Raw genomic sequence first — 26,386 nt, forward strand, 5'->3', positions numbered from 1 at the left:
AAGTATTATAAAAATAAGAATAAATGTTACAATTCGGACACTAGGCTAGACACAATCCTCCAACCATTCACATTTTCTATAGCTTACTTGACAGCTTTACTGTGCAGACTGGGGACCAAACAGCAAAGGGCAGGGTATTTATAAATACAGGATAGAAAAGGATGCTCCGAGCTAAGGCATGGTACATGTCACTACCCCGTCCCTCACTAGTCTTGAGATAGGAGGATGTAACCTTATTGTTAAAATCCATGACATATCTCAGGCAATTTGAGCTGGCACGAAGTCTATAGAGAAAGGATGCAAGGCCCCTACTTGAAAGCACAGACACTACAAAGTGTAAGAATGTATTAAACAGTATGCAATTAATTTGCCAAGGATGAAACCCCCATTTTAAATGAAATGTGAAAGGCTTTTTTATTTCAGGAATTAATTACATTTTCTGAGAACATAAAGTGGGAATATCCCACTTAAGCAGAAGGAGGTTGGAGGCTAAATAAGGCTTCATGCATAAAGCGGTATAATTCCTCTACACACCTTAGAGTACATGGAGTATCAATTCTTTATAGATGATCGGCTGCTTTGGTTGTGTTCAAGCCTGTCAGCAGGATTGTGCACAGTAAACTACAAACAGTGTCAGGTCGGCGCTGTTATACTGAATAAAATGATACCTAGGATGATGAAATCCGTCTAGTTTTTGTTGTTTACTCTTCATTTTCAGTTTTGAGTTAATGAGATTCTCGTGCTTCGGGCGGCCTGTGGGCTGTGTGTGGGTCTTTATGTGGTGCACTGCTTAGATATTCATCTGTATGGCTTAGTGACCTGTCCCCTATTTTACACACTGCACATACTATTGTGTGGTTAGAAAAATGTAAATGTAACTTCATAAAATTGCAGCGGCGCCTGCACAGTAACATCTATCACGTTCCAATAGAGGCTACTGGGCAAGTACCGCCGCTGGTGCTATTTTGCTGCAGTCACATTTTTTCTCCGGTAAAATGATGCAGGCGCCCGAGCTGTAGCATCTATCGGAACGCACACAATAGTACAGGCAAATAGGTATGTAAAGGCACAAAGTATAAATGCATAAAGGCATGTACCATGCTAGAGCGCAGGCGCCGCTGCCATTTTGTTGAAGCTAAAAAAAAAAAAAAATTTTCAAACCCATGAGGGATCAGTGAACTGTAAGAAGCCATACAAATTAATATGTAACCAGAGCACCACATAACACCCCCCACACACACAGGCCGCCCCAGAGCAAGACAATCTCATTAACTGAAAACTACAAATACAGATTAAACTACCACAAGACGGATTTCATCAACCAAGGTGTCATTTATCAGTAACACGGCGCTGACCTGACACTGTCTGCAGGTTACTGCGCACAATCCTGCTGACAGGTTCCCTTTAATATACAATAATGCACATCACAGTCGCTCACTACCCTGGGATCCCAATTTAGAACCATGCTCATTAGGGCAATTTGTCTTATTGGGACAAAGACTTGTCCATATGGAGTATTCAGAATTACTGTAGGTTTAAATTAATGTTGAATTTAATTTGAAAATCTTTACATAAAATGTATTAATCAGCTATAATGAAAGCCCAAAACACAACTCACCAGCACCGGAAATGCTTCTGTCACAGAACCATTCTCAGGCAAAGATGTGAATTTGTAAAACTCATGACTTCTGTAAGCCTTCTGCTTCACCAGCTGAACTGCATGAAGAACAAACTTGGAAGCAACATCTGCAGAGCGAGAATTCACTGTAACCTCTGGTAGACATAAGGAAGAAAAAAAAATTACCAAACCTTAGAAATAAAAATGTTCAAAGCGCCTCCATTACATATGTCCTCCTGAATCTACAAGACATTAAGAGTTTACATATTTTAACTTACCAGCCCACGTGGAACCTTGAGGAACTTCAATAAAATGGCGCTGAATCTGACCAGGTTTGAAACTAATATCTTTGCACTCCATGTCGTACGAAGAATCACTGAGCCTGAGAAATGTAAAAAAGAAGTCACAACAATGTACATAACCTCCATGGGATGCAATGAGAATTAGGACTCAAAATGAGAAATATTTGCTTATTATTCTGTTGCACTTGAAAAAAAAAAGTGCAACTTCTTCCCAGAGCCATAACTAATTTTTTTCCGTTCCCATAAAACTAAGAGGGCTTGATTTTTTGCGGAACAAGTTGTACTTTTAAATGACATCATTGATTTTACCATATAGTGTACTGGAAAATGGGAAACAAAATTCTAAGCGTAGTGAAATTGCAAAGAAAAGTTAAATTCCACAATTCTTTTGAGTTTTTTATTTGCCATGTTCACTATATGGTAAATCTGACCTGGGAATGTGATTCTCCAGGTCATTACGAGTTCACAGATGCCAAACGTGTATAAGTTCTTTTTTATTTAAGTGTGAAAAAAAAATTCAAAGTTTGTAAGAAGAAAAAATAGTCGCCATTTTCTAGTCGCCGGAGCGAAACCATTTTTCGAGATCTGGAACTGGGTGAGGGCTTATTTTTTGCATGCCAAGATGGCATTTTTATTGATATAATTTTGGGGTAGGTACAATGTTTTGATTGCCGGTAACTGCAATGTTGGGAGTTTATTGATCGAAATAATTTACTTTATATTTTGACAGATTGAACATTCAGAACCAAATGTGCACTTTTTATTGTTTTATTTTGAATGGACCAAAAAGCAGGTGATTTGAAATTATATGGTTTTTAGATGGGGTTTTTTTTAACCCCTTTACCCCCAAGGGTGGTTTGCACGTTATGGACCGGGCCAATTTTTACAATTCTGACCACTGTCCCTTTATGAGGTTATAACTCTGGAACGCTTCAACGGATCCCAGTGATTCTGACATTGTTTTCTCGTGACATATTGCACTTCATGATAGTGGTAAAAATTCTTTGATAGTACCTGCGTTTATTTGTGGAAAAAAATGGAAATTTGGCGAAAATTATGAAAATTTCGCAATTTTCCAACTTTGAATTTTTATGCAATTAAATCACAGAGATATGTCACACAAAATACTTAATAAGTAACATTTCCCACATGTCTACTTTACATCAGCACAATTTTGGAACCAAATTTTTTTTTTGTTAGGGAGTTATAAGGGTTAAAAGTTGACCAGCAATTTCTCGTTTTTACAACACCATTTTTTTTTTTAAGGGACCACATCTCATTTGAAGTCATTTTAAGGGGTCTATATGATAGAAAATACCCAAGTGTGACACCATTCTAAAAACTACACCCCTCAAGGTGCTCAAAACCATATTCAAGAAGTTTATTAACCCTTCTGTTGCTTCACAGGAATTTTTGGAATGTTTAAATAAAAATGAACATTTTACTTTTTTTTTTTTCCACAAAAAATTTACTTCAGCTCCAATTTGTTTTATTTTACCAAGGGTAACAGGAGAAAATGGACCCGAAAAGTTGTTGTACTATTTGTCCTGAGTACACCGATACCCCATATGTGGGGGTAAACCACTGTTTGGGCGCATGGGAGAGCTCGGAAGGGAAGGAGCGCCGTGTGACTTTTCAATGCAAAATTGACAGGAATTGAGATGGGACGCCATGTTGCGTTTGGAGAGCCACTGATGTGCCTAAACATTGAAACCCCCCATAAGTGACACCATTTTGGAAAGTAGACCCCCTAAGGAACTTATCTAGATGTGTTGTGAGAGCTTTGAACCCTCAAGTATTTCACTACAGTTTGTAACGCAGAGCCGTGAAAATAAAAAAAAATAAAAAAACTTTCCCCCAAAAATTATTTCTTAGCCCACAGTTTTGTATTTACCCGGGGGTAAGAGGAGAAATTCGACCCCAAAAGTTGTTGTCCTATTTGTCTTGAGTACGCTGATACTGCATATGTTGGGGTAAACCCCTGTTTGGGCGCACGGGAGAGCTCGGAAGGGAAGAAGCACTGTTTTACTTTTTCAACGCAGAATTGGCTGGAATTGAGATCGGACGCCATGTCGCGTTTGGAGAGCCCCTGATGTGCCTAAACAGTGGAAACCCCCCAATTATAACTGAAACCCTAATCCAAACACACCCCTAACCCTAATCCCAACAGTAACCCTAACCACACCCCTAACCCTAATCCCAACCCTATTCCCAACTGTAAATGTAATCTAAACCCTAACCGTAACTTTAGCCCCAACCCTAGCCCTAACCCTAATGGGAGAATGGAAATAAATACATTTTTTTAATTTTTCCCTAACTAAGGGGGTGATGAAGGGGGGTTTGATTTACTTTTATAGTGGGTTTTTTAGCGGATTTTTATGATTGGCAGCCGTCACACACTGAAAGATGCTTTTTATTGCAAAAAATATTTTTTGCGTTACCACATTTTGAGAGCTATAATTTTTCTACATTTTGGTCCACAGAGTCATGTGAGGTCTTTTTTTTTTGCAGGAGGAATTGACGTTTTTATTGGTAACATTTTCGGGCACGTTACATTTTTCGATCGCTTTTTATTCCGATTTTTGTGAGGCAGAATGACCAAAAACCAGCTATTCATGAATTTCTTTTGGGGGAGGCGTTTATACCGTTCCGCGTTAGGTAAAATGGATAAAGCAGTTTTATTCTTCGGGTCAGTACGATTACAGCGATACCTCATTTATATCATTTTTTTATGTTTTGGCGCTTTTATACAATAAAAACTATTTTATAGAAAAAATAATTATTTTTGCATCGCTTTATTCTCAGGACTATAACTTTTTTATTTTTTTGCTGATGATGCTGTATGGCGGCTCGTTTTTTGCGGGACAAGATGACGTTTTCAGTGGTACCATGGTTATTTATATCAATCTTTTTGATCGCGTGTTCCACTTTTTGTTCGGCGGTATGATAATAAAGCGTTGTTTTTTGCCTTTTTTTTTTTTCTTACGGTGTTTACTGAAGGGGTTAACTAGTGGGCCAGTTTTATAGGTCGGGCCGTTACGGACGCGGCGATACTAAATATGTGTACTTTTATTGTTTTGTTTTTTTGATTTAGATAAAGAAATGTATTTATGGGAATAATATTTTTTTTTTCATTATTTAGGAATATATATATATATATATATATATATATATATATATATATATATATATATATATATATATATATATATATATATATATATATATATATATATATATTTTTTTTTTTTTTTTTTTTTTTTTACACATTTGGAAACATTTTTTTTTTACTTTTTTACTTTGTCCCAGGTGGGGACATCACAGATCAGTGATCTGACAGTGTGCACAGCACTCTGTCAGATCACCGATCTGACTTACAGCACTGCAGGCTTCACAGTGCCTGCTCTGAGCAGGCTCTGTGAAGCTACCTCCCTCCCTGCAGGACCCGGATGCCGCGGCCATCTTGGATCCGGGCCTGGAGCAGGGAGGGAGGTACGGAGACCCTCGCAGCAACGCGATCACATCGCGTTGCTGCGGGGGGCTCAAGGAAGCCCGCAGGGAGCCCCCTCCCTGCGCGATGCTTCCCTGCACCGCCGGCACACCGCGTTCATGTTTGATCGCGGTGTGCCGGGGGTTAATGTGTCGGGAGCGGTCCGTGACCGCTCCTGGCACATAGTGCCGGATGTCAGCTGCGATAGGCAGCTGACACCCGGCCGCGTTCACCCCATGAGCGCAGCCAATCGCGTATGACGTACTATCTCGTCGGTGGTCATAGGGGCCCACCCCACCTTGACGGGATAGTACGTCTGATGTCAGAAAGGGGTTAAACATTTTTCTTTACTAACTTCACTAGTACCTTAGAGAGTTGAAGTGATTTTCCAATCACTTGTGCTATAAATAGCAGGGCTATCTACTATATAATTGCCTATGGGTCACTTCCGTCTTTCTGTCTGTCTTTCTGTCACGGATATTCATTGGTCGCGGCCTCTGTCTGTCATGGAAATCCAAGTCGCTGATTTGTCACGTCCAATCAGCGACTGGCACAGTCCGGCGGAAAAATGGCCGCTCCTTCCTCCCCGCAGTCAGTGCCCGCTCCGTACTCCCCTCCAGTCAGCCATCACACAGGGTTAATGCCAGCGTTAATGGACCGCGGTGTAGCGAACTCCATTAACGCAGCTATTAACCCTGTGTGACCAACTTTTTAATATTGATAATGCGTATGCGGCATCAATAGTAAAAAGATCTAATGTTACAAAGAATAATAATAATAATAAAAAAAAAGGTTATTCTCACCCTCCGCCGTCGCGTCCTCTCCTCGGCAGTGCAAGCGGCAGGTTCCGGGGCCAAGGATGGTATGCGAGAAGGACCTGCCGTGACATCACATCATGTGACCGCGACGTCATCACTGGTCCTGCGCTCATCCAACCCTGAGACCGGAAGCTGCCGCGTCCACCGCACACAGGCGACAGGACTACAAGGGCTCCCTCAGAAGGTGAGTATATGTTTATTTTTTATTTTAACTCTTTAACTTGTTACATATGTGGCTGGGCAATATACTACGTGGCTGGGCAATATACTACGTGGCTGGGCAATATACTACGTGGACATGCATTTTCTAGAACACCCGATGCGTTAGAATCGGGCCACCATCTAGTTGTAGAATAAATGCTGATCTATGAACGCCAGCAGCGAGCAAGCATTCCAGGTGCTCATCAATGAGAGGCATGGGTTTCTTCTGCAGACCGAGCACTGTCATGACAACCCATTAGCTCCCCGTGATCACATGACATGGGGTTGGCGCCCCGTGATTATATGACATCAGGCACCGATGGAAAGTCTTATGACAATTCTGGTTTGTGCAAGATTAAAGATTGACAGGCATTTAACATGTTAACAGCTGTGGGTGGATCATAGCTGTTAGAGGCAGGTGTGAAGCCCTTAAAGGCAGGGAGAGGACCTTAGAAATTCCTATAGCATACAAGCCATGCGTTATTGTTAATACCACTCACTTTGCTGGAATGACTACGGTTACTGGAACTCTGAATAACGGACCAGAATTTGGAGCAGATACATCATAACCACAAATCTGCAAATAAAAAAAAAAATTATCAGTTAATGAGCAACATGCTGAATACTTTGTACACAAGAATGGACACTTTTTGGCAATATTCCAACTGAAAGGTAATGTGGAATAGGTTGACCCCCTTTCAGAAAAAAAAAAATTGGACCATGCTTTAATCACCCTCTCTGGGTCCACTACCGAGTCTCCTGCACTGCCACCAGTATCTGCAGTGCTGAAATCACGTAGCTTTAGCACCACAGCCAATATAAAATATTGGGAGCAGGGACAGAGACCCAGCACTGGACACAATCAGGGTGAGAAAAGACTTGTTTGTTTGTTAGTTTGTTTTTTTTATAACAAGTAGCTCCGGGGCAAAGGATTTTCTGAGTAGGGACAACCCCCTTTTAAAAAAAGGAAAGAAAAAGAAAAAAAAAAAAAAAAAGGAGTGGAGACTTTTTTTTTTAATACTTCGGAGCTTCTGGCCCAAGGGAAATTTTCTTCCAGCACAGTTTCACACCAAATGTTAGAGTGGTCATCATGTAACTGCTCATAATTATTATTATTTATTGTTATAGCGCCATTTATTCCATGGCGCTTTACATGTGAGGAGGGGTATACATAATAAAAAACAAGTACAATAATCTTAAACAATACAAGTCACAGCTGGTACAGGAGGAGAGAGGACCCTGCCCGTGAGGGCTCACAATCTACAAAGGATGGGTGAGGATAGAGTAGGTAAGGATAGAGCTGGTCGTGCAGTGGTTTGGTCGATCGGTGATTACTGCAGGTTGTAGGCTTGCCGGAAGAGGTGGGTCTTCAGGTTCTTTTTGAAGGTTTTGATGGTAGGTGAGAGTCTGATGTGTTGTGGTAGAGGGTTCCAGAGTAGGGGTGATACGCAAGAGAAATCTTGTATCTTGAAATCTCATAATGGAATTTACAAAACATTGAACTTTAGGAAGGCAAAGTTTGAACAGCTTAGAGATGCCCTTAATCTGGTAGACTGGGACAATATCCTCAGAAATGAGAATACAGATAATAAATGGGAAATGTTTAAGAACATCCTAAATAGGCAGTGTAAGCGGTTTATACCTTGTGGGAATAAAAGGACTAGAAATAGGAAAAACCCAATGTGGCTAAACAAAGAAGTAAGACAGGCAATTAACAGTAAAAAGAAAGCATTTGCACTACTAAAGCAGGATGGCACCATTGAAGCTCTAAAAAACTATAGGGAGAAAAATACTTTATCTAAAAAACTAATTAAAGCTGCCAAAAAGGAAACAGAGAAGCACATTGCTAAGGAGAGTAAAACTAATCCCAAACTGTTCTTCAACTATATCAATAGTAAAAGAATAAAAACTGAAAATGTAGGCCCCTTAAAAAAATAGTGAGGAAAGAATGGTTGTAGATGACGAGGAAAAAGCTAACATATTAAACACCTTCTTCTCCACGGTATTCACGGTGGAAAATGAAATGCTAGGTGAAATCCCAAGAAACAATGAAAACCCTATATTAAGGGTCACCAATCTAACCCAAGAAGAGGTGCGAAACCGGCTAAATAAGATTAAAATAGATAAATCTCCGGGTCCGGATGGCATACACCCACGAGTACTAAGAGAACTAAGTAATGTAATATATAAACCATTATTTCTTATTTTTAGTGACTCTATAGCGACAGGGTCTGTTCCGCAGGACTGGCGCATAGCAAATGTGGTGCCAATATTCAAAAAGGGCTCTAAAAGTGAACCTGGAAATTATAGGCCAGTAAGTCTAACCTCTATTGTTGGTAAAATATTTGAAGGGTTTCTGAGGGATGTTATTCTGGATTATCTCAATGAGAATAACTGTTTAACTCCATATCAGCATGGGTTTATGAGAAATCGCTCCTGTCAAACCAATCTAATCAGTTTTTATGAAGAGGTAAGCTATAGACTGGACCACGGTGAGTCATTGGACGTGGTATATCTCGATTTTTCCAAAGCGTTTGATACCGTGCCGCACAAGAGGTTGGTACACAAAATGAGAATGCTTGGTCTGGGGGAAAATGTGTGTAAATGGGTTAGTAACTGGCTTAGTGATAGAAAGCAGAGGGTGGTTATAAATGGTATAGTCTCTAACTGGGTCGCTGTGACCAGTGGGGTACCGCAGGGGTCAGTATTGGGACCTGTTCTCTTCAACATATTCATTAATGATCTGGTAGAAGGTTTACACAGTAAAATATCGATATTTGCAGATGATACAAAACTATGTAAAGCAGTTAATACAAGAGAAGATAGTATTCTGCTACAGATGGATCTGGATAAGTTGGAAACTTGGGCTGAAAGGTGGCAGATGAGGTTTAACAATGATAAATGTAAGGTTATACACATGGGAAGAAGGAATCAATATCACCATTACACACTGAACGGGAAACCACTGGGTAAATCTGACAGGGAGAAGGACTTGGGGATCCTAGTTAATGATAAACTTACCTGGAGCAGCCAGTGCCAGGCAGCAGCTGCCAAGGCAAACAGGATCATGGGGTGCATTAAAAGAGGTCTGGATACACATGATGAGAGCATTATACTGCCTCTGTACAAATCCCTAGTTAGACCGCACATGGAGTACTGTGTCCAGTTTTGGGCACCGGTGCTCAGGAAGGATATAATGGAACTAGAGAGAGTACAAAGGAGGGCAACAAAATTAATAAAGGGGATGGGAGAACTACAATACCCAGATAGATTAGCTAAATTAGGATTATTTAGTCTAGAAAAAAGACGACTGAGGGGCGATCTAATAACCATGTATAAGTATATAAGGGGACAATACAAATATCTCGCTGAGGATCTGTTTATACCAAGGAAGGTGACGGGCACAAGGGGGCATTCTTTGCGTCTGGAGGAGAGAAGGTTTTTCCACCAACATAGAAGAGGATTCTTTACTGTTAGGGCAGTGAGAATCTGGAATTGCTTGCCTGAGGAGGTGGTGATGGCGAACTCAGTCGAGGGGTTCAAGAGAGGCCTGGATGTCTTCCTGGAGCAGAACAATATTGTATCATACAATTATTAGGTTCTGTAGAAGGACGTAGATCTGGGGATTTATTATGATGGAATATAGGCTGAACTGGATGGACAAATGTCTTTTTTCGGCCTTACTAACTATGTTACTATGTTACTATGTTACAGCAATTTTGGGTCTCATGTAGACTGGCCTCTTTTCTTGCTTAAATTGAATATTGAGAGAGGCTGGAAACGTAGCTAGTTGGCAAGTGACCATAAGTACGTAAAGGATTGGGTGGGCAAATGATGACCACTCAAGCTGAATCCTAATAGTGTGAATATTTCTTAAGAGTCAGCATGAGTAGTATCTTCAGTGTGCTTCAAGTCCCCGCTGTCGCGTGTCTCGTGGGTGTTCCGACAGCTGTGAGACATGCAGCCGTGGGGACTCCAACATAGTCTTCGGTGTGCTCTAATACTATCAGCACACGAGCATGCTGGGATCACACCTCATCTGAGCATGCTCGATCATCACTAATCAGCACCAGTCTGCTGCAAGCAGCAGCCCCACGAGCCAGGTTCTCAGCACAGAAAGATCTGACACTAGTCTTCCGTGAGACGTCCAGCTGTGACTAGTCAGCGTTAGTCACACAGAGGTGCCGTGGAGAAAAAAAAAAAACAAAAACACAGTAAATGTACTGACACCCCACTTAAAACTTTGTACCCAGTACCGCCACGTAGAAAAAACCGCGGCAAAAACGCATGCGGTTTTCTTGCGGATTTCTTGCAGAAAATGTCTGGAATTCTCAGGAATTTTCTGCAAGAAATCTTGAACGTGTGCACATAGCCTCAAATCGGTTTCTCGGAGCCTTCATTGGGGGACACAGGAACCATGGGTGTATGCTGCTGTCACTAGGAGGCTGACACTATGCACAAAAAAGTTAGCTCCTCCTCTGCAGTGTACACCCCACCGACTGGCATTATGAACCTCAGTTAGTAGGAAAGCAGGAGAAGAAAAAACAATAAGGTTGAGATAACCACAAACATGAGAACTGTAAACATGAGAACAGTCATAGAACACAGAACAACAGGAACTGAATAATATGGGAGGGTGCTGTGTCCCCCAATGAAGGCTCCGAGAAACAGATTTTACGGTAAGCAACCAAAAATCCTGTTTTCTTTATCACCTCTCATTGGGGGACACAGGAACCATGGAACGTCCCAAAGCAGTCCCTGGGGCGGGAAAAAACAGACTTCCATCAGGTCAGAGGACTTGCCACTGCCGCCTGCAAGATCCTTCTGCCTAGGCTGGCATCTGCCGAAGCATAGGTATGGACCTTGTAAAATTTGGCGAACATGTGGATGGAAGACCAGGTTGCCGCTTTGCAAAGCTGTAGGGCGGAAGCCCTGTGGTGCACCGCCCAGGAGGCACCGAGTGCCCGGGTAGAGAGCCTTAATCCCGGGAGGGGGTTCTCTGTCCATGACCCGGTAAGCCTCCAAAATTGCCATTCTGATCCAGCAAGCAATAGTCGCCTTGGAAGCCAGCAGGCCTCTACGCGTGCCATCAGGAATGACGAAGAGAATCCGTCTTCCGGAAAGCGGCCTTTCTAGTCAGGTAGATGCTCACTGCCCTGACGAGGTCCAGCTTGTTCAACGATCGCTCCAGAGGATGAGTCGGAGCTGGACAAAAGGAAGGTATAACGATGTCCTCGTTGAGGTGGAAGGTGGAAACCACCTTAGGAAGGAAGGAGGAGGCCTGAGGACCACCTTGTCCTGGTGGATAACCAAGAAAGGAGGTCGGCAAGAAAGGGTCGCCAACCAGGAAACGCGGCGGATCGAAGTGATGGCCACAAGAAAGGCCACTTTCCAAGATAGAACCGACAGGGAAACCTCCCTGAGAGGCTCAACGGGGGAACCCCTCAGAACGTCCAGTACAAGATTTAAATCCCATGAATCCACAGGGGCCCTGCACGGAGGGACAGCGTGGGCTACTCCTTGAAGGAAGGTCTTAACCTGTGGCCGAGAAGCTAACGTCTTCTGAAAAAGGATGGAAAGCGCAGAAACCTGGCTCTTTAGGGAACTAAGAGCAAAGCCCGAATCCAGCCCTGCCTGAAGGAAGGCCAGAATGGAAGGCAGGGAAAAAGACATGGGTGAAGCGCGGTTGGACTCGCACCAACGGAAGTAAGCCTTCCAGGTATGATAGTAGATCCTGGAAGACGAAGGCTTCCTAGCCTGGATCATAGTATGAATCACCCGATCCGAAAGGCCGGATGCTCTTAGAACTGCGGTCTCAACAGCCACGCCGACAAACTGAGCGACCGAGAATTCGGGTGGCATATCGGACCCTGGGACAGCAGATTAGGTCTGTCTTGAAGGCCCCGGGGGGCGTCCACAAGAAGATTGACGATGTCCGCAAACCAATATCTCCTGGGCCAATCCGGGGCGATCAGAATGATGGCACCCCTTCCGCCTTGATCTTTTTCAACAGCCTGGGAAGCAAGGAAAGGGGTGGAAACAGATAGTGGAGCACGAACTGCGACCAAGGGATGGCCAGAGCGTCGACGCCCACTGCGAGACCTGGAGATGAACCGAGGAACCTTCCTGTTCATTCGGGATGCCGTGAGGTCCACGTCCGGAGTCCCCCATCGAAGACAAATCTGATGGAAGACCTCCTGATGCAAGGACCATTCCCCTGCCGCGAGGCCCTCGCAGTTGAGGAAGTCGGCAGCCCAACTGTCCACGCCGGGGATGTGCACCACGGATATCACCGGAACCGTTGTCTCTGCCCAGAGGAGGATCTTGGATACCTCAGCCAGGGTCAAGGAGCTCCAAGTCCCCCCTGATGGTTGACATATGCCACCGCCGTGGCATTGTCCGTCTGGATTCGGATTGGTAGACCTCTGAGAATCCTTTCCCAGTGACGAAGGGACAGAAAGATGGCCCGAATCTCGAGGACATTGATTGGCAGAGTTGACTCCTGCGCCGATCGAAGAAACGATCCCGGGGCCAAGAAATTAACTCTATTTTGTAGCCTGAGGATACCACTTCCCTGACCCATGCGTCCTCCACTGAGGTGATCCAGACATCCCTGAAGAAGAGGAGACGGCCGCCCAGCTTGGGAGATGCGCTGGGGTCTTGCCGTGAATCATGCCGAGGTGGATCTTCCAGTCCTAGACCTGGAAGATCTACCTTGGGAGTAGCGGGAACGCCAAGAAGGAGCGGGTCTAAAGGATACAGTCTTCTTCTCTTGACGAGCCTGTGGCCTCTGCTGCTGTTGGGAAAGGGAGTTTGACGCCACAAAGCGACAAAAAGGCCGATAGGACCGAAATTGCTGCCTTGGAAGAGGCCGGCGAGGTTTGGACTGGGGAAGTAGAGAGCTTGTGCCCCCGGTAGCGTCCTTAATAATTTGGTCCAGCTTGGAACCGAAGAGACGAGATCCCTGAAAAGGCAGACTGGTAAGGGACTTTTTTGACGACACATCCGCCTGCCAGGTTTTGAGCCAAACGGTACGACGGATGGTAACAACATTACTAGACGCCTGAGCGGCACAAGACGTGGCATCCAGGGAAGCAGAGACCAAGTATTCCCCAGCGTGAGAAATCTGGGTGGCAAGTTCCGCCAGCTGTTCTGGTAGAGCTCTGGCCAGAATGCCCCGACGGAGTTGTTTGCCCCATTCGGATATAGACTTCGAAACCCAGGTTGAAGAAAAGACCGGGATTAGGGCAGATGCGGCCGCTTCGAAGGCCGACTTGGCAAAGGACTCTATGATTCTGTCGTTGGAATCTTTCAAGGACGCTCCGCCAGACAGCGGGAGGACTGTGTTGGTGGAAAGTCTAGAAACTGGAGGATCCACAGATGGAGAAGAAGTCCAGTTGGTGATAAGATCCGAGGAAAAAGGATATAAAACGCCAAGACGCTTTCCTCTTTGAAAACATCTGGTCGGATTCTCCCTTTCTCTGGTCAGAAGCTTATCGAACTCAGGGTAAGGAGCGAAAACCTTGGAAGGTGTTTTAGACCGTCTAAACGAAACCGCCTGATCTGCGGCTTCCGTAGAGGAATCTTTGATGCCACAGGTCTGGTTGATTGCTCCAAGGAGAATCTGAACCATATCCATCATGCTAGCGATTTGGATCGAATCCAGCTCCAAATTATCCTCTGAAGGCGCATCAGAGTAAGCGTTACCTGACTCAGATGAGGAGGACCGGGGGGAAGCCGACCGCAGAGAAGGACCGTGTGACGAGATTGAACGAGAAGAGGACTCAGACCGGCGCTCCTGTCTGGATCTTTTGCGGCCTATAATGGGAGGCTCGGACGGAGGTTCTTGCGACCCGCTGGCTACTGCGGGAGTCTGCAGGGGTAACCTATCAAGCACGGACACAAGGGTCTGGGACACCCATGTTAGATCCGCTACCGATTGTGACAGAGCGGAAGCCCAACCTGGGGTGGAGGTCTCATTCTCAAGTGGAGCAGCAACAGTGGGATCCTGGGCGGTGGGCATAATGGGACTGCTGCAGGCCTGACAGAGGGGAGAGGACTGACCTGAGGGAAACTTGCAGTGACAAGACGAACACGCAAAGTTTTGACTAAGGCAAAGGAAGTAGAGGAAGAAGTAGGAGGGCGAGAGCGACCTCCCTTAGAATTAGACATGGCGAACGAACCCCCGAGTAATGCCAGAAGGTTAGGGGACAGTAGGGCAGAGGAGAGTGTCAGTCTGCAGAGCAGAGCTACTCACGACAAATGAGGCGGTTCCAGACAGAAGAAGCTGCCTAGCTTGTAGATGATCCCCAGGGAAGATTCCTGCAGCGAGCCAGTCAAGGGGACCTGGGACACGTTGTCATCCGGAGAACAGAACTGCAGATGAGGGCGCCGACTGTGCACTGAAAAGGGCGAGTGAGAGGCGTGCGTGGCGCTGAAATGCAACTCAGCAGCGCACAGTGGAAGAAGGGGTCGGGACTAGCCGCGTGGGTCGGGAGCACCAAGATGGCGCCGGTGGGCAGGGAATGATGGTCGGGTGGGAGAAAAGCCTGCCCGAGGAAAAGGGAAGTGGGCAGAGTCGCGTCGCTGGAAGTAGGCCCCGGGAGAAGCCGGGGCCTAAATTAGAGACCGGCGACTGCCGAAGAGGGCCGTGGCGTCTTATAACGTGCGGCCCCCGGAGGAACGGCGCGACTGCTTGCAAGGTCGCCGCGCCTGTGAGAAGGGAGCGCGGCCGCAGGAAAAGCAGTGGGGCTGCCTGTAAGGCTGCCGCGCCGGGCTGGAAGAAAGGTGCGGCCGCAGGGAAAATAGCGCGGCTGCCTATAAGGCCACAGCGCGGGAAGCAGAGCAGACAGCCAAGCAAGGCTACTCTGGCTCCCATACAAAAAGAGCGATCCGCCCTCTCCTGGGTCCCCCTTGCTGCCTGTGGGCAAGACATGAGGGGAAACGCCAACCAGACCCGTAAAGTTTTCACTTTTCGGTTGACTGTGTGACCACTTACTTTCAGCATTGGCGAGAACATTATAATACAAATTATGGGATAAATATAACATTTTGATCACCTCTTGTAACATTTTTTTGTGGAATAGCAGAGATAAAAAAAAAAAAATAGCTGTTTGAATTTTTTTGTTTATGGTGTTTACTAATTGGGTTAATTATTTTTACATTTTGATAGATCAGACTTTTCTGGTCATGGCGAATTATTTCTTTTAGGGGACTTGAACCTGCCACTGTCTTGATCGCTTGTGCTGTATACGGAAATACCACAGTATTGCTAAATATAGCAAACCCAGGCTTGATATTAAGGGAGCTCCGTAATGACAGGTATGGGGGGTCTTGAACAGACTCCCGGCTGTCAAAGCAACATATAGGCACCCTGCAATCGCGTCACAGGAGTGTGGATGGTCGTATAGAATGATGCGCCCCCATACCGGCACACTGATAATGCCATTGTATGACAGCCGTATTTAACAGGTTAACAGTTGCGGGCTTTACCCAAGTCCTGGTCGTAACACAGCAATTATTTGCCGGTATTGGGCATTCAATACATCTGTGCCATATGGAAAATAAAAAACCTGAACATCTAAACTATAACCATTTGTAATTGTTACTGGGGTGGGAGGGATTTGCGTTTTTACCTCAGTGTAATGCACCCCTTCACGTAAACCACGAGGATCCACGCGGACATTAATATGTCTGCACTGGTTCATGAGCTCCAAGTGACTGGGATACTTAAGCCAGGAGGCGTTCGACACAAGCGCCAAGTGAAGCTGAAGAGAAATCCTTTCAGAGTTATCTGTCAGAGAAAAAAAAAAAAAACATTTATAGGGACAAGCAGAATTTGCAGTCTGAGAAGCAATGCTATATTTCTAATAAGGCCCTGTGAGCTCTTCTTACCGGTGTTTTCTGGGAACACTGGCTCAATGCCGACACCATGGTCTGATGGGGCAGCTACCTGGACTGGATCCCTGAGGTAAATTCCACGGCCATTTCCCACAGTAACTGTGAAGCCTATCTTACTTGTTACCGAATCATTCTGCATGAGGTAGTCATAAGCTTTGTCAACCTGGAAAGATTATTAGTCCACATAGCCTTCAGGGACATTTTATTTTAGTTAAAATGCCTCTTTTTGAAGCAACAGTAATGTTTTGCAGTTGGGTTTCATTACAATGTTTGCACCGTCTGACTTTTACTGGCTTTTTGTTTCACTTCATACACAATTTTGATGTGGTCTGTGGTAATTAATCAATGGAGAAGGACTCAGAAAGAGACGGATTAAAGTCATTCAATCCGGCTGAGCTCACGGACAGATTCTCAGGGAACTCATCCTGTACCCAGCAATATAGAAAGCAAATGGTGCAATAATTTTTAAATGAAGCCCAATGCAAAAATGATTTTTATTCCAAATACATTTGGATGAAATAAAAAAAAAAGGAAGAAGTGTCCCCAAAGTGGACAATCCCTTTAAGTACTCTCCCCCACAATAACCATAAACCTTCACAAACCTGAATAATTCCATGCCCTTGCGCAAACACTTCAATGTTTTCTGCCTTCATAGCAGTGTTTTCAAGAGCTCTTCTGACCGAGTGTACAGTGTATGGGACTCCATTTGCTTTTAGACCTAAATTAAGGTGGGAAAATTAAAAAAGAAAACAAAAATAATGCAATGGTCCAACATACAGCCTTACATGAGGAGCACAGACTTCGGGGAATCTCAGAATAAGCAGGCCTAAATTTACCTGATAAAATGAGAGCAATGCCTCCACAAGCATTGGGAGAAGACATGGACGTTCCATTCATCAGCTGGGTGCCACGCAGGGTCCAATTCGGAACGGATGCTATGGCTCCTCCTGGCGCACTTATACTGACTGCAAGGCATCCATCAGTACTGATTATTCAAGAAAAAGCACAAGGTCAAGTTATTTCTTTAAAAGCAAGATTATAGGACGCTAGGTATGTTGTGCAGCTCTAAAGTTGGACAACGTCAAGAGAAGCCACCTTGGATGTCTCCATCTTGACCTCCAGAGGCACGCACTTTACGCTCATAAGTGTTGGTAACCCTTTTTCATTTTGACAACAAGTCAATAGTTTTATTAACTATTAACTGGCAGTCTTATTCCACTAACCCATGCCTGCAAACGGACAGTTATGTCGCAGGGATAACATGAGCACAAGAGTTGTGCCAGGAACCAGACCCAGCCGCCACTGTCAGTAGTGACAATGGCAAGTGAAGCGTTAAGACAAACTAAGATCACTACCTTTGTCACCCCCACAGCATTATCACGAGGTGCCATTACTAGGGCAAAAAGGAAGACTTACAATAGCCTCTTTGCCTACCATATGTCTTAATGAATGAGATCCTGCGGAGGGTGGCAACAGACTGATAATGCAATGTACAACCTTAGCGAATCAAGAATCACATGATTGAGTCCCCACACATACATACATAGTGGGGAAAATAAGTGCTTGATACACTGCCGATTTTGCAAGTTTTCCCACCTAAAAAGAATGGAGAGGTCAGCAATTTTTATCGTAGGTACACCAGAAAAATCACATTGTATGATTTTATCCGCTTTCCCACCTTAAAAGTATTGGTACATGAAAGGTTGCCTCTACGTATTTGCTGCGCGTTCAGGCTATGAGCCCGCAACTTTTCTGCCACATATCAGCTGACATGTGCTCCTAACAATCGCAGGTAGTATCGCGATGCACCAGCAGCTGTTAACATGTTAAATGCCGCTGTCAGTCTGACAGAAGCACTTAACATGCTTGTGCCTGAAGGGCTTCGCTAATCATGCCCACTGGCGCCCGTGCCACATGATCGTGGGTCGCTGACGGGTTTAGTACCAACCAAAAAACAAACCTACCCCTAAAAACATCAATATTTATTAATCATCTAGTACAATACATATAATCATCAAAACTTTAGATAAAAAAACATCCCTGTTAGGGACCAAAATGCCTGGAATTAGGGACACAGCATCTATATACATAATTGTCTAAGGGTCACTTCCGTCTGTCTGTCCTTCTGTCACGGTTATTCATTCGCTGATGGTCTCAGCAGCTGCCTGTCATGGCTGCCGCGACCAATCAGCGACGGGCACAGTCCGATTAGTCCCTCCCCTACTCCCCTGCACTCACTGCCCGGCGCCCGCTCCATAATCCCCTCCACTCACACAGGGTTAATGGCAGCGGTAACAGCCCGCGGTGTAACGCACTCCGTTACCGCTGCTATTAACCCTGTGTGTCCCCAACTATTTACTATTGATGCTGCCTATGCAGCATCAATAGTAAAATAGGGATTTTTGTGTGTACTCACCGTAAAATCCTTTTCTCCGAGCCACTCATTGGGGGACACAGGACCATGGGTGTTAGCCTCCTAGTGACAGCAGCATGACACTAAGCTGAGACAAAAAAAGGTTAGCTCCTCCCCTGCAGTATACACCCTCATGCTGGCTTCCAGAGACCCAGTTCAGTGCAAAAGCAGTAGGAGAATAACAAAATATCAAGAAACATTAGAGTATAACATGTCAAAAAACAGTCAAAGCCTGAAAAAGGTAACGAGCCGTAAGGCTAACAGGGGTGGGTGCTGTGTCCCCCAATGAGTGGCTCGGAGAAAAGGATTTTACGGTGAGTACACACAAAAATCCCTATTTCTCCTTCGCCACATTGGGGGACACAGGACCATGGGACGTCCCAAAGCAGTCCCTGGGAGGGAAAAAAATACAACCAAATAACTTCGTGTACCATCTGACTACAAATGTGCAACGGCCGCTTGCAGAATACGCCTGCCAAGGGCCGCGTCCGCAGAGGAGTGAATGTGGACATTGTAGTGCTTTGTGAAAGTATGCAGGCTGGACCGCGTTGCGGCCTTGCAAACCTGCTCCGCTGTTGCCTGGTGCCGGATGGCCCAGGAAGCACCCATCGACCGAGTGGAGTGTGCTCTAATCCCCGCCGGGATAGGACTGCCCCTGACCCGATAAACTTCCTGGATAGCAGATCGAATCCATCTGGCTATCGTGGCTTTAGACGCAGCCAAACCCTTTCTGTGACCCTCCGGGAGCACGAAAAGGGCGTCCGATTTTCTGAAATGAGCCGTTCTGGAAATGTACCTCCTAAGGGCCCGTACCACTTCCAGGGTATGAAGGGCTTTTTCGACCCTGTGTTTAGGTTGCGGGCAAAAAGAGGAAAGAATTATGTCCTCGTTAAGGTGAAAAGATAAGACCACCTTAAGGAGAAAGGCCGGAGATGGGCGTAGAACTACCTTGTCCTGGTGGAAGGCAAGAAAAGGAGCCCGGCAGGATAAAGCGGCCAATTCTGAGACCCGTGTGATAGACGTCACGGCTACAAGGAAGGCAACCTTCCAGGAGAGGACAGAAAGCGGAACGTCCTGAAGGGGTTCAAACGGAGGTTCCTGAAGAACCCCCAGGACCAAGTTGAGATCCCAGGTCTCTAACGGCATTCTGTAGGGAGGTACCACATGGGAGACCCCCTGAATGAAAGTCTTGACTTGAAGGTTGGCAGCGATCCTGCGTTGGAACAGCACGGATAACGCTGAGATCTGACCTTTGAGAGAACTCCGTGCCAAACCGGAATCCAAACCAGACTGAAGGAAATCCAAGATGCAAGGGATAGAGAAGGCTAGCGGATGGTGACCTCGGAGCCTGCACCATGAGAAGAAGGTTTTCCAGGTGCGGTGGTAAATGGAAGCGGAAGACGCCTTGCGAGCGCTTATCATGGTGGGAATGACCTGCTGAGAGAAACCAGCTCGAGTTAGAAGCCAGGTTTCAACAGCCACGCCGTTAAACGTAGGGCCCCTGAGCTCTGGTGGCAGATCGGTCCTTGGCGAAGCAGGTCTGGGCGGTCTGGTAACCGCCAGGGGACGTCGGCTACGAGCTGAACGAGCTCCGCGTACCAAGCGCGACGTGGCCAATCTGGAGCGACCAGAATGACCGGAACCCCCTCCGTCTTGATCTTTCGGATCACCTTCGGCAATAAGGGAAGTGGTGGAAACACGTATGGAAGTTGAAACTGATGCCATGGGAATATCAGCGCGTCCACTCCGATAGCCTGGGTATCCCGAGAACGTGCAATGAAGTTGTGAACCTTGGCGTTCAATCTGGACGCCATCAGATCCACGTCCGGGGTCCCCCAGCAAAGGCAGATCTGTCGAAAAACCTCTGGATGGAGTTCCCACTCCCCCGAGGCAAGGCCCTGACTGCTCAGAAAGTCCGCCGCCCAGTTTTCGACTCCCGGAATGTGCACCGCGGAAATGGTGGAGTGGTTGGTTTCGGCCCAACGAAGAATGTGGGAGACCTCCTGCGTCGCCGCCCTGCTGCGGGTACCCCCCTGGTGGTTTATGTAAGCCACCGCTGTGTCGTTGCCCGATTGGACTCGTATTGGGTGACCCGCAAGCAGGGCGTGAAAGCGACTCAGGGCAAGTCTGATCGCACGAATCTCCAGAATGTTGATAGGGAGCCTCGACTCCCGAACAGTCCAACGGCCCTGGGCAGAGTGGTGAAGAAACACCGCACCCCAGCCGAGAAGACTGGCGTCGGTAGTTCCCACTAACCAGCGGATCGGGAGAAAGGACTTCCCCTGGAGAAGAGATGGACCCAGGATCTTCATAGCGAACCGAATGGGTCGCGGGCGAGGATGGCAGAGTGTCCGGACTCCTAGCTGAAGCACTTGGGCCTTGGACCGAGGAAGCAAGACCAGACCCCTTGAAGTGTCCAGGATCATTCCCAGAAAGGAGATGCGTCGGGCAGGAATGGGAGAGGACTTGTCCAAGTTGATCAACCAGCCCAGGCGCGAAAGAGAATCCAAGGTAATGTGGACGCTTGCCTCGCAGGCCTGATAAGACGGACCCTTTATGAGGAGGTCGTCTAAGTAAGGTAACACGACCACTCCTCGCGAATGAAGAATGGCCATGACGGCCGCCATGACCTTCGTGAATACCCTGGGTGCCGTGGCAAGACCGAAGGGTAAGGCCGTGAATTGGAAGTGGTCCTCTAGAATGGCAAAGCGGAGGAACCTTTGATGTGGCGGGAATATTGGAATGTGAAGATAGGCATCCTTGATGTCTATCGATGCCAAGAATTCCCCTCTCTCCCCATCGAGGAGATGACCGACCGGAGCGATTCCATCCTGAAGTGTCGTACTTTTACGCACTTGTTCAGGAGCTTCAGATCCAAAATGGGGCGCACTTTCCCGTCCTTTGGCACGACGAAGAGGTTTGAGTAGAAACATTTAAACTTCTCGTGTTCCGGAACTGGAACAATGACCCCGCTCTGGCGGAGGGAGTGGATGGCGCAAAGAAGGGCGCGAGACTGAGCTCCCGAACTGGGGAGACGAGAGGGAAAAAACCGAGTTGGAGGAGGAGCAGAGAACTCTATTTTGTAGCCAGACGACACCAGATCCCTGACCAATTCGTCGTGAACGACGGAGAGCCAGGCTTGCTGAAAAAGAAGTAGACGTCCGCCTACTCTGATGGTATCGACTGGCGCCGTTCCTGAGTCATTGTGAAGGGAATCTGGGGGGCCTGGAACCTCTGGTCCTGGGCTGCCTAGGCTTTCCTCGCCAGGACGGATTCGGCCTGAAAGAGGGACGAACGTCTCTGTCTGAGCGAGCGGATCGGTCCGATCTGGAAAAACCGGCAGGATTGGACCAGACTGTACTGGTACGAAAGGGCTGACAGCGAAAATATGGCTGGCGCTGGAAGGCTGCCTTGGGCCTCTGTTGGGGAAGGAACTTGCTCTTTCCCCCTGTAGCGTCGGAAATAAGCTGGTCTAGCTTTTCTCCAAAAAAGACGCCCGCTCTGAAAAGGGAGAGAAATCAGAGATTTTTTGGAGGAGGAATCTGCGCGCCACTCTCTGAGCCAAATAGCCCTTCTGATAGTGATGGCGTTTGAGGCCGCCGATGCTGCGCAATTCGCTGCATCGAGAGATGCATACATCACGTAATCACCAGCCATGGCAATCTGTTTAGCAAGGTCCGCCATCTCAGACGGGAGATCCTGTTCATGAATGGATTTCGCTAGAGCATCCGCCCAGGAAACCATTGCCTTGGCCACCCAAGCCGCGGCGAAGGAGGGAGATAGGGAAGAACCTGAGGCTTCGTACACTGAGCGAGCTAGGGAATCTAGCTGGCGTTCTGTGGGATTCTTAATCGAAGCGCCATCCGGAACGGATAGGAGCGTTTTGGAAGCAAGGCGCGAAACGGGGAATCCGTCCAGTCTTTCACGAGATCTGCTGAAAAAGGATACTTCGATACCAGGTCCTTTTTTCCCGTTAAACGCTTATCCGGACGCTCCCTGTGTCGCCTGACTATATCCAGAAAATCTGGGTGAGAGGCGAAAGACTTATGAGAACGCTTGGTTCTAGTAAAGGAGACTGAGTGGTCCGGAGCAGAATTAGAGTCATCGTCCACTTTAAGTGCGTGATTGACTGCCTCAATGAGGGAGTCAACAGTAGATCTAAACTCCGGAGCATCCGGGTCTAAGGATACATCAGACTCATATTCAGAGTCGTGAACGCTACGAGCCCCTAAAGAGGGTGAGCGAGAGGTGGAACTGCCAGAAGCTGACTGGTGTGGAGAGCGCTCAGGAGAGGTAGTGCGGATCAGTTTTCTGGATGACCGTGCCTCTTTCCGGAGAGAGCGGCCCCTGCTGGCCGACGATTCCCCTGTTCCTGAGGGATCTCTTAACACCTGTAACGGATTGCCCCGTTCCCCAGGAGGGTTCTGAATGGATTTGATGGCATTGGCTAAAAAATCCACGGACTGCGAAAATGAAGCGACCCACGCGGGGGAACTAGATACGCCGGAGTCGGTGGCGGGCTCCTGGGCATCGCAGGCTGAGCAGAGGGGGGAACTTTGAGGCCGAGGAAGTGGAGCCTGGGAGGTGGTACATGCAGAAAAAAAGGTCGTATGCACCTTAGAGGATTTTTTAGACCTTGACTGGGACATGGTGTACCTAATGCAAAATAGACCACAGGGTCTATAAACTACGGAAGCAATGGCGGCACTGCAGAGGAGAGGCTGACGTAGTCTCCTTACCCGAGGTCCTGTGTCCCGCAGAGGAAAGGAGACATAGGCGACGGCCGGCGATCACAGCGCTGCACGTGGGGAAGCCGCGGCTGAGAGAGCTGGAGCTGCAGCGTGCAGAGAAGAAATCCAAGATGGCCGCCGAGATCAGGGAGAGAGATCTCACAGGCGGCGAGAAGCGCCAAGACCGGGGGGCGGTGCCGCAAAATGATGCGAAAAAGGGGGGTGGGGCCTATCGGGAAGCGGCCTGCAGCTAGGCCGAAGCCGGGGACTAAATTTGCGGCTTCGGCCCGGGGCGCAGCCGCTGAGGACCGTAAGTTACGGGGCCCATGGAAAAGTGTGCTGCTGCTAAGAGGGAGCCCTCCGGACTGCAGAAACGCCGACCCCCCACAACCCCCCCCCCTTCCCCCGAGACACTTACCCCGATGGAGCAGCTGCTGCACAAAGGGCCTAGGTGAGGTGTGCCTGGGGTGAAAAGGACGGTGCAGGGGATGGGGAGCCTTCATCCACCATCCCCTGAAAGGGGGGTGGAGAGGAACCGTCCACCACCTGTATCAGCCGCATAAACAGTGGTGATGCAGTGTGGGCTGCACGGACGCCACAGGGAATAGTGCCTCTGTACAGCCGAGGGTGAAACCTGGTGGGCAGGGCAGATGTCCGGCAATAAAAGGCCTGGCTGCAGAAGAGGATACTGGAGGTAAAACACCAGTGCTCGTCTGTACTTAGTGGGGAGATCGGTGCCCGTGAAAGGGCCCGTCGCCCAAAAGGGTCAGCCCAGGCAGTGGCTCCCACGTCGCAGGAGAGGATACGGAGAGGTAAAACTCCCGTGCTCGCCTGTTGTTGGTTCGGGGGAGATCGGAACATGAAAGAATCCGTCGCCCCCTTCGTCCGGAATAGAAAGATTAAAAATCAGTGTGCCTCCTACGGACACTAAGCTTGAACTGGGTCTCTGGAAGCCAGCATGAGGGTGTATACTGCAGGGGAGGAGCTAACCTTTTTTTGTCTCAGCTTAGTGTCAGCCTCCTAGTGACAGCAGCATAACACCCATGGTCCTGTGTCCCCCAATGTGGCGAAGGAGAAAATATGTCATGTTAAAAATAATTTAAAAAAAAACAAAAAAAAACCTGCTATACTCCCCCTCCGCCGCCTTTCACGCTCCTCGCCACGCTGCCGGGCCACTCCATTAAAAGCGGCAGCTTCCGGTCCCGTGCCAGGGATGGTGTGCGACAAGGACCTGCCGTGACGTCACGGTCATGTGACTGCGACGTCATCATAGGTCCTGCTCACACCAGCCCTGGGACGGCAACGGAAGCTGCAGCTTGCAATCGACCGATCCCGGGAGCGTGGCGAGGAGCGGGAAAGGCGGCGGATGGTGAGTATAGCAGGACTTCAATGGGCTATAGGTGAGTATATGTTTTTTTTTTTTTTTAAAGTCTCTATACTACGTGGCTCTGTGCTGGCCAATATACTACGTGACTGGGCAATAAACCGTACTACGTGGGCTGTGCTATATACTATGTGGCTGGGCAAAACGTGACTGCACAATATACTACGTCGCTGGGCAATATATTACGTGACTGCACAATATACTACGTCGCTGGGCAACATACTAAGTGACTGGGCAACATACTACGTTGCTGGGCAATATACTACGTTGCTGGGCAATATACTACGTGAACATGCATATTCTAGAATACACGATGCGTTAAAATCGGGCCACCATCTAGTATATATAGAAACGTTTATATAGAAGCCATTTTTGTGATCCTAAAAAAAACCAATGTAGAAAAACTCAAATTAATGTGAAAAACAACAATAAAAAACCAAATGAAAAAAATAGAAAAAATGCTACATATAATATGCCTCTTCTGACCCTAATAGGCCCTGAAGTCTGATATCCTTCCTTACAGCGGAGGTTGGCACCCTAAATTTGCGATATGGTGCCCCCGCTCCACGGTGGCTGTCCCTTATATCCCTAGGTGATCCCTAAAAAACTAATACCCACAGACAAAGACACACATATATGGATCAAATCAGATCCATAGTAAATACTCAAGCACTTCTATGGCTACCACTATTACTAGAAACAATAGTTGTTTGTAGAGCTATGTGAAAATATGAAATAGTAACAGATCAACGATTAGTAGGAAACTTTATTGACTAAGGCATCAGTTATAAACAATTGTTTGGGTACACCCTCTTTACGATAAGCTATGGATATATGATCACTTTTTTCTAGCCTATCTGGGCACTCAGTAATTCTGATGTACTGATGTAGGACAATCTTAATTTGTTCAAGCTGTCAATAGAAAACTTGCTGGTAACATACATATACAGGGCAGCTTAGGAGCAGTTTAGGGTCCTACTGATCGTTGATCTGTTATTTCATATTTTCACATAGCTCTACAAACTACTATTGTTTCTAGTAATAGTGGTAGCCATAGTTTACAGTGTATATAGAAGTGCTTGAGTATTTACTATGGATCTAATTTGATCCATATATGTGTGTCTTTGTCTGTGGGTATTAGTTTTTTAGGGATCACCTAGGGATATAAGGGACAGCCACCGTGGAGCGGGGGCACCATATCGCAAATTTAGGGTGCCAACCTCCGCTGTATGGAAGGATATCAGACTTCAGGGCCTATTAGGGTCAGAAGAGGCATATTATATGTAGCATTTTTTCTATTTTTTCATTTTTGTTGGTTTTTTATTGTTATTTTTCAAATTTTTTTGAGTTTTTCTACATTGTTTTTTTTAGTATCACAAAAATGGCTTCTATATAAACGTTTCTATATATATGCGGTGTCCCTAATTGCAGGAATTTTGGTCCCTAACAGGGATGTTTTTTTATCTAAAGTTTTGATGATTATATGTATTGTACTAGATGATTAATAAAGACTGAGGTTTTTAGGGGTAG

General features: G+C 46.7%; 1 protein-coding gene across 4 annotated transcripts in view; it reads right to left on the reverse strand.

The window, feature by feature from the left end:
* Positions 1–26,386, reverse strand: part of TPP2 (tripeptidyl peptidase 2) — a 133,096-nt gene that overhangs the window by 67,535 nt on the left and 39,175 nt on the right. For all 4 annotated transcript variants that reach the window (XR_011319348.1, XR_011319349.1, XM_069757964.1 and 1 more), the window contains exons 11-17: positions 17,166–17,314; positions 16,932–17,047; positions 16,324–16,492; positions 16,065–16,222; positions 6,930–7,006; positions 1,897–2,000; positions 1,619–1,773 (exon numbers count right to left, since the gene is read on the reverse strand). Coding sequence is in view for 2 of the 4 variants with exons in the window: in XM_069757964.1 (XP_069614065.1) it covers positions 1,619–1,773; positions 1,897–2,000; positions 6,930–7,006; positions 16,065–16,222; positions 16,324–16,492; positions 16,932–17,047; positions 17,166–17,314 (928 nt within the window). In the remaining 2 variants the exon portion in view is untranslated. The remainder of the gene's footprint in view (positions 1–1,618; positions 1,774–1,896; positions 2,001–6,929; positions 7,007–16,064; positions 16,223–16,323; positions 16,493–16,931; positions 17,048–17,165; positions 17,315–26,386) is intronic.

Source organism: Ranitomeya imitator, chromosome 3 (assembly GCF_032444005.1).
Source record: "Ranitomeya imitator isolate aRanImi1 chromosome 3, aRanImi1.pri, whole genome shotgun sequence".
NCBI classification, from domain to species: Eukaryota; Metazoa; Chordata; class Amphibia; order Anura; family Dendrobatidae; genus Ranitomeya; species Ranitomeya imitator.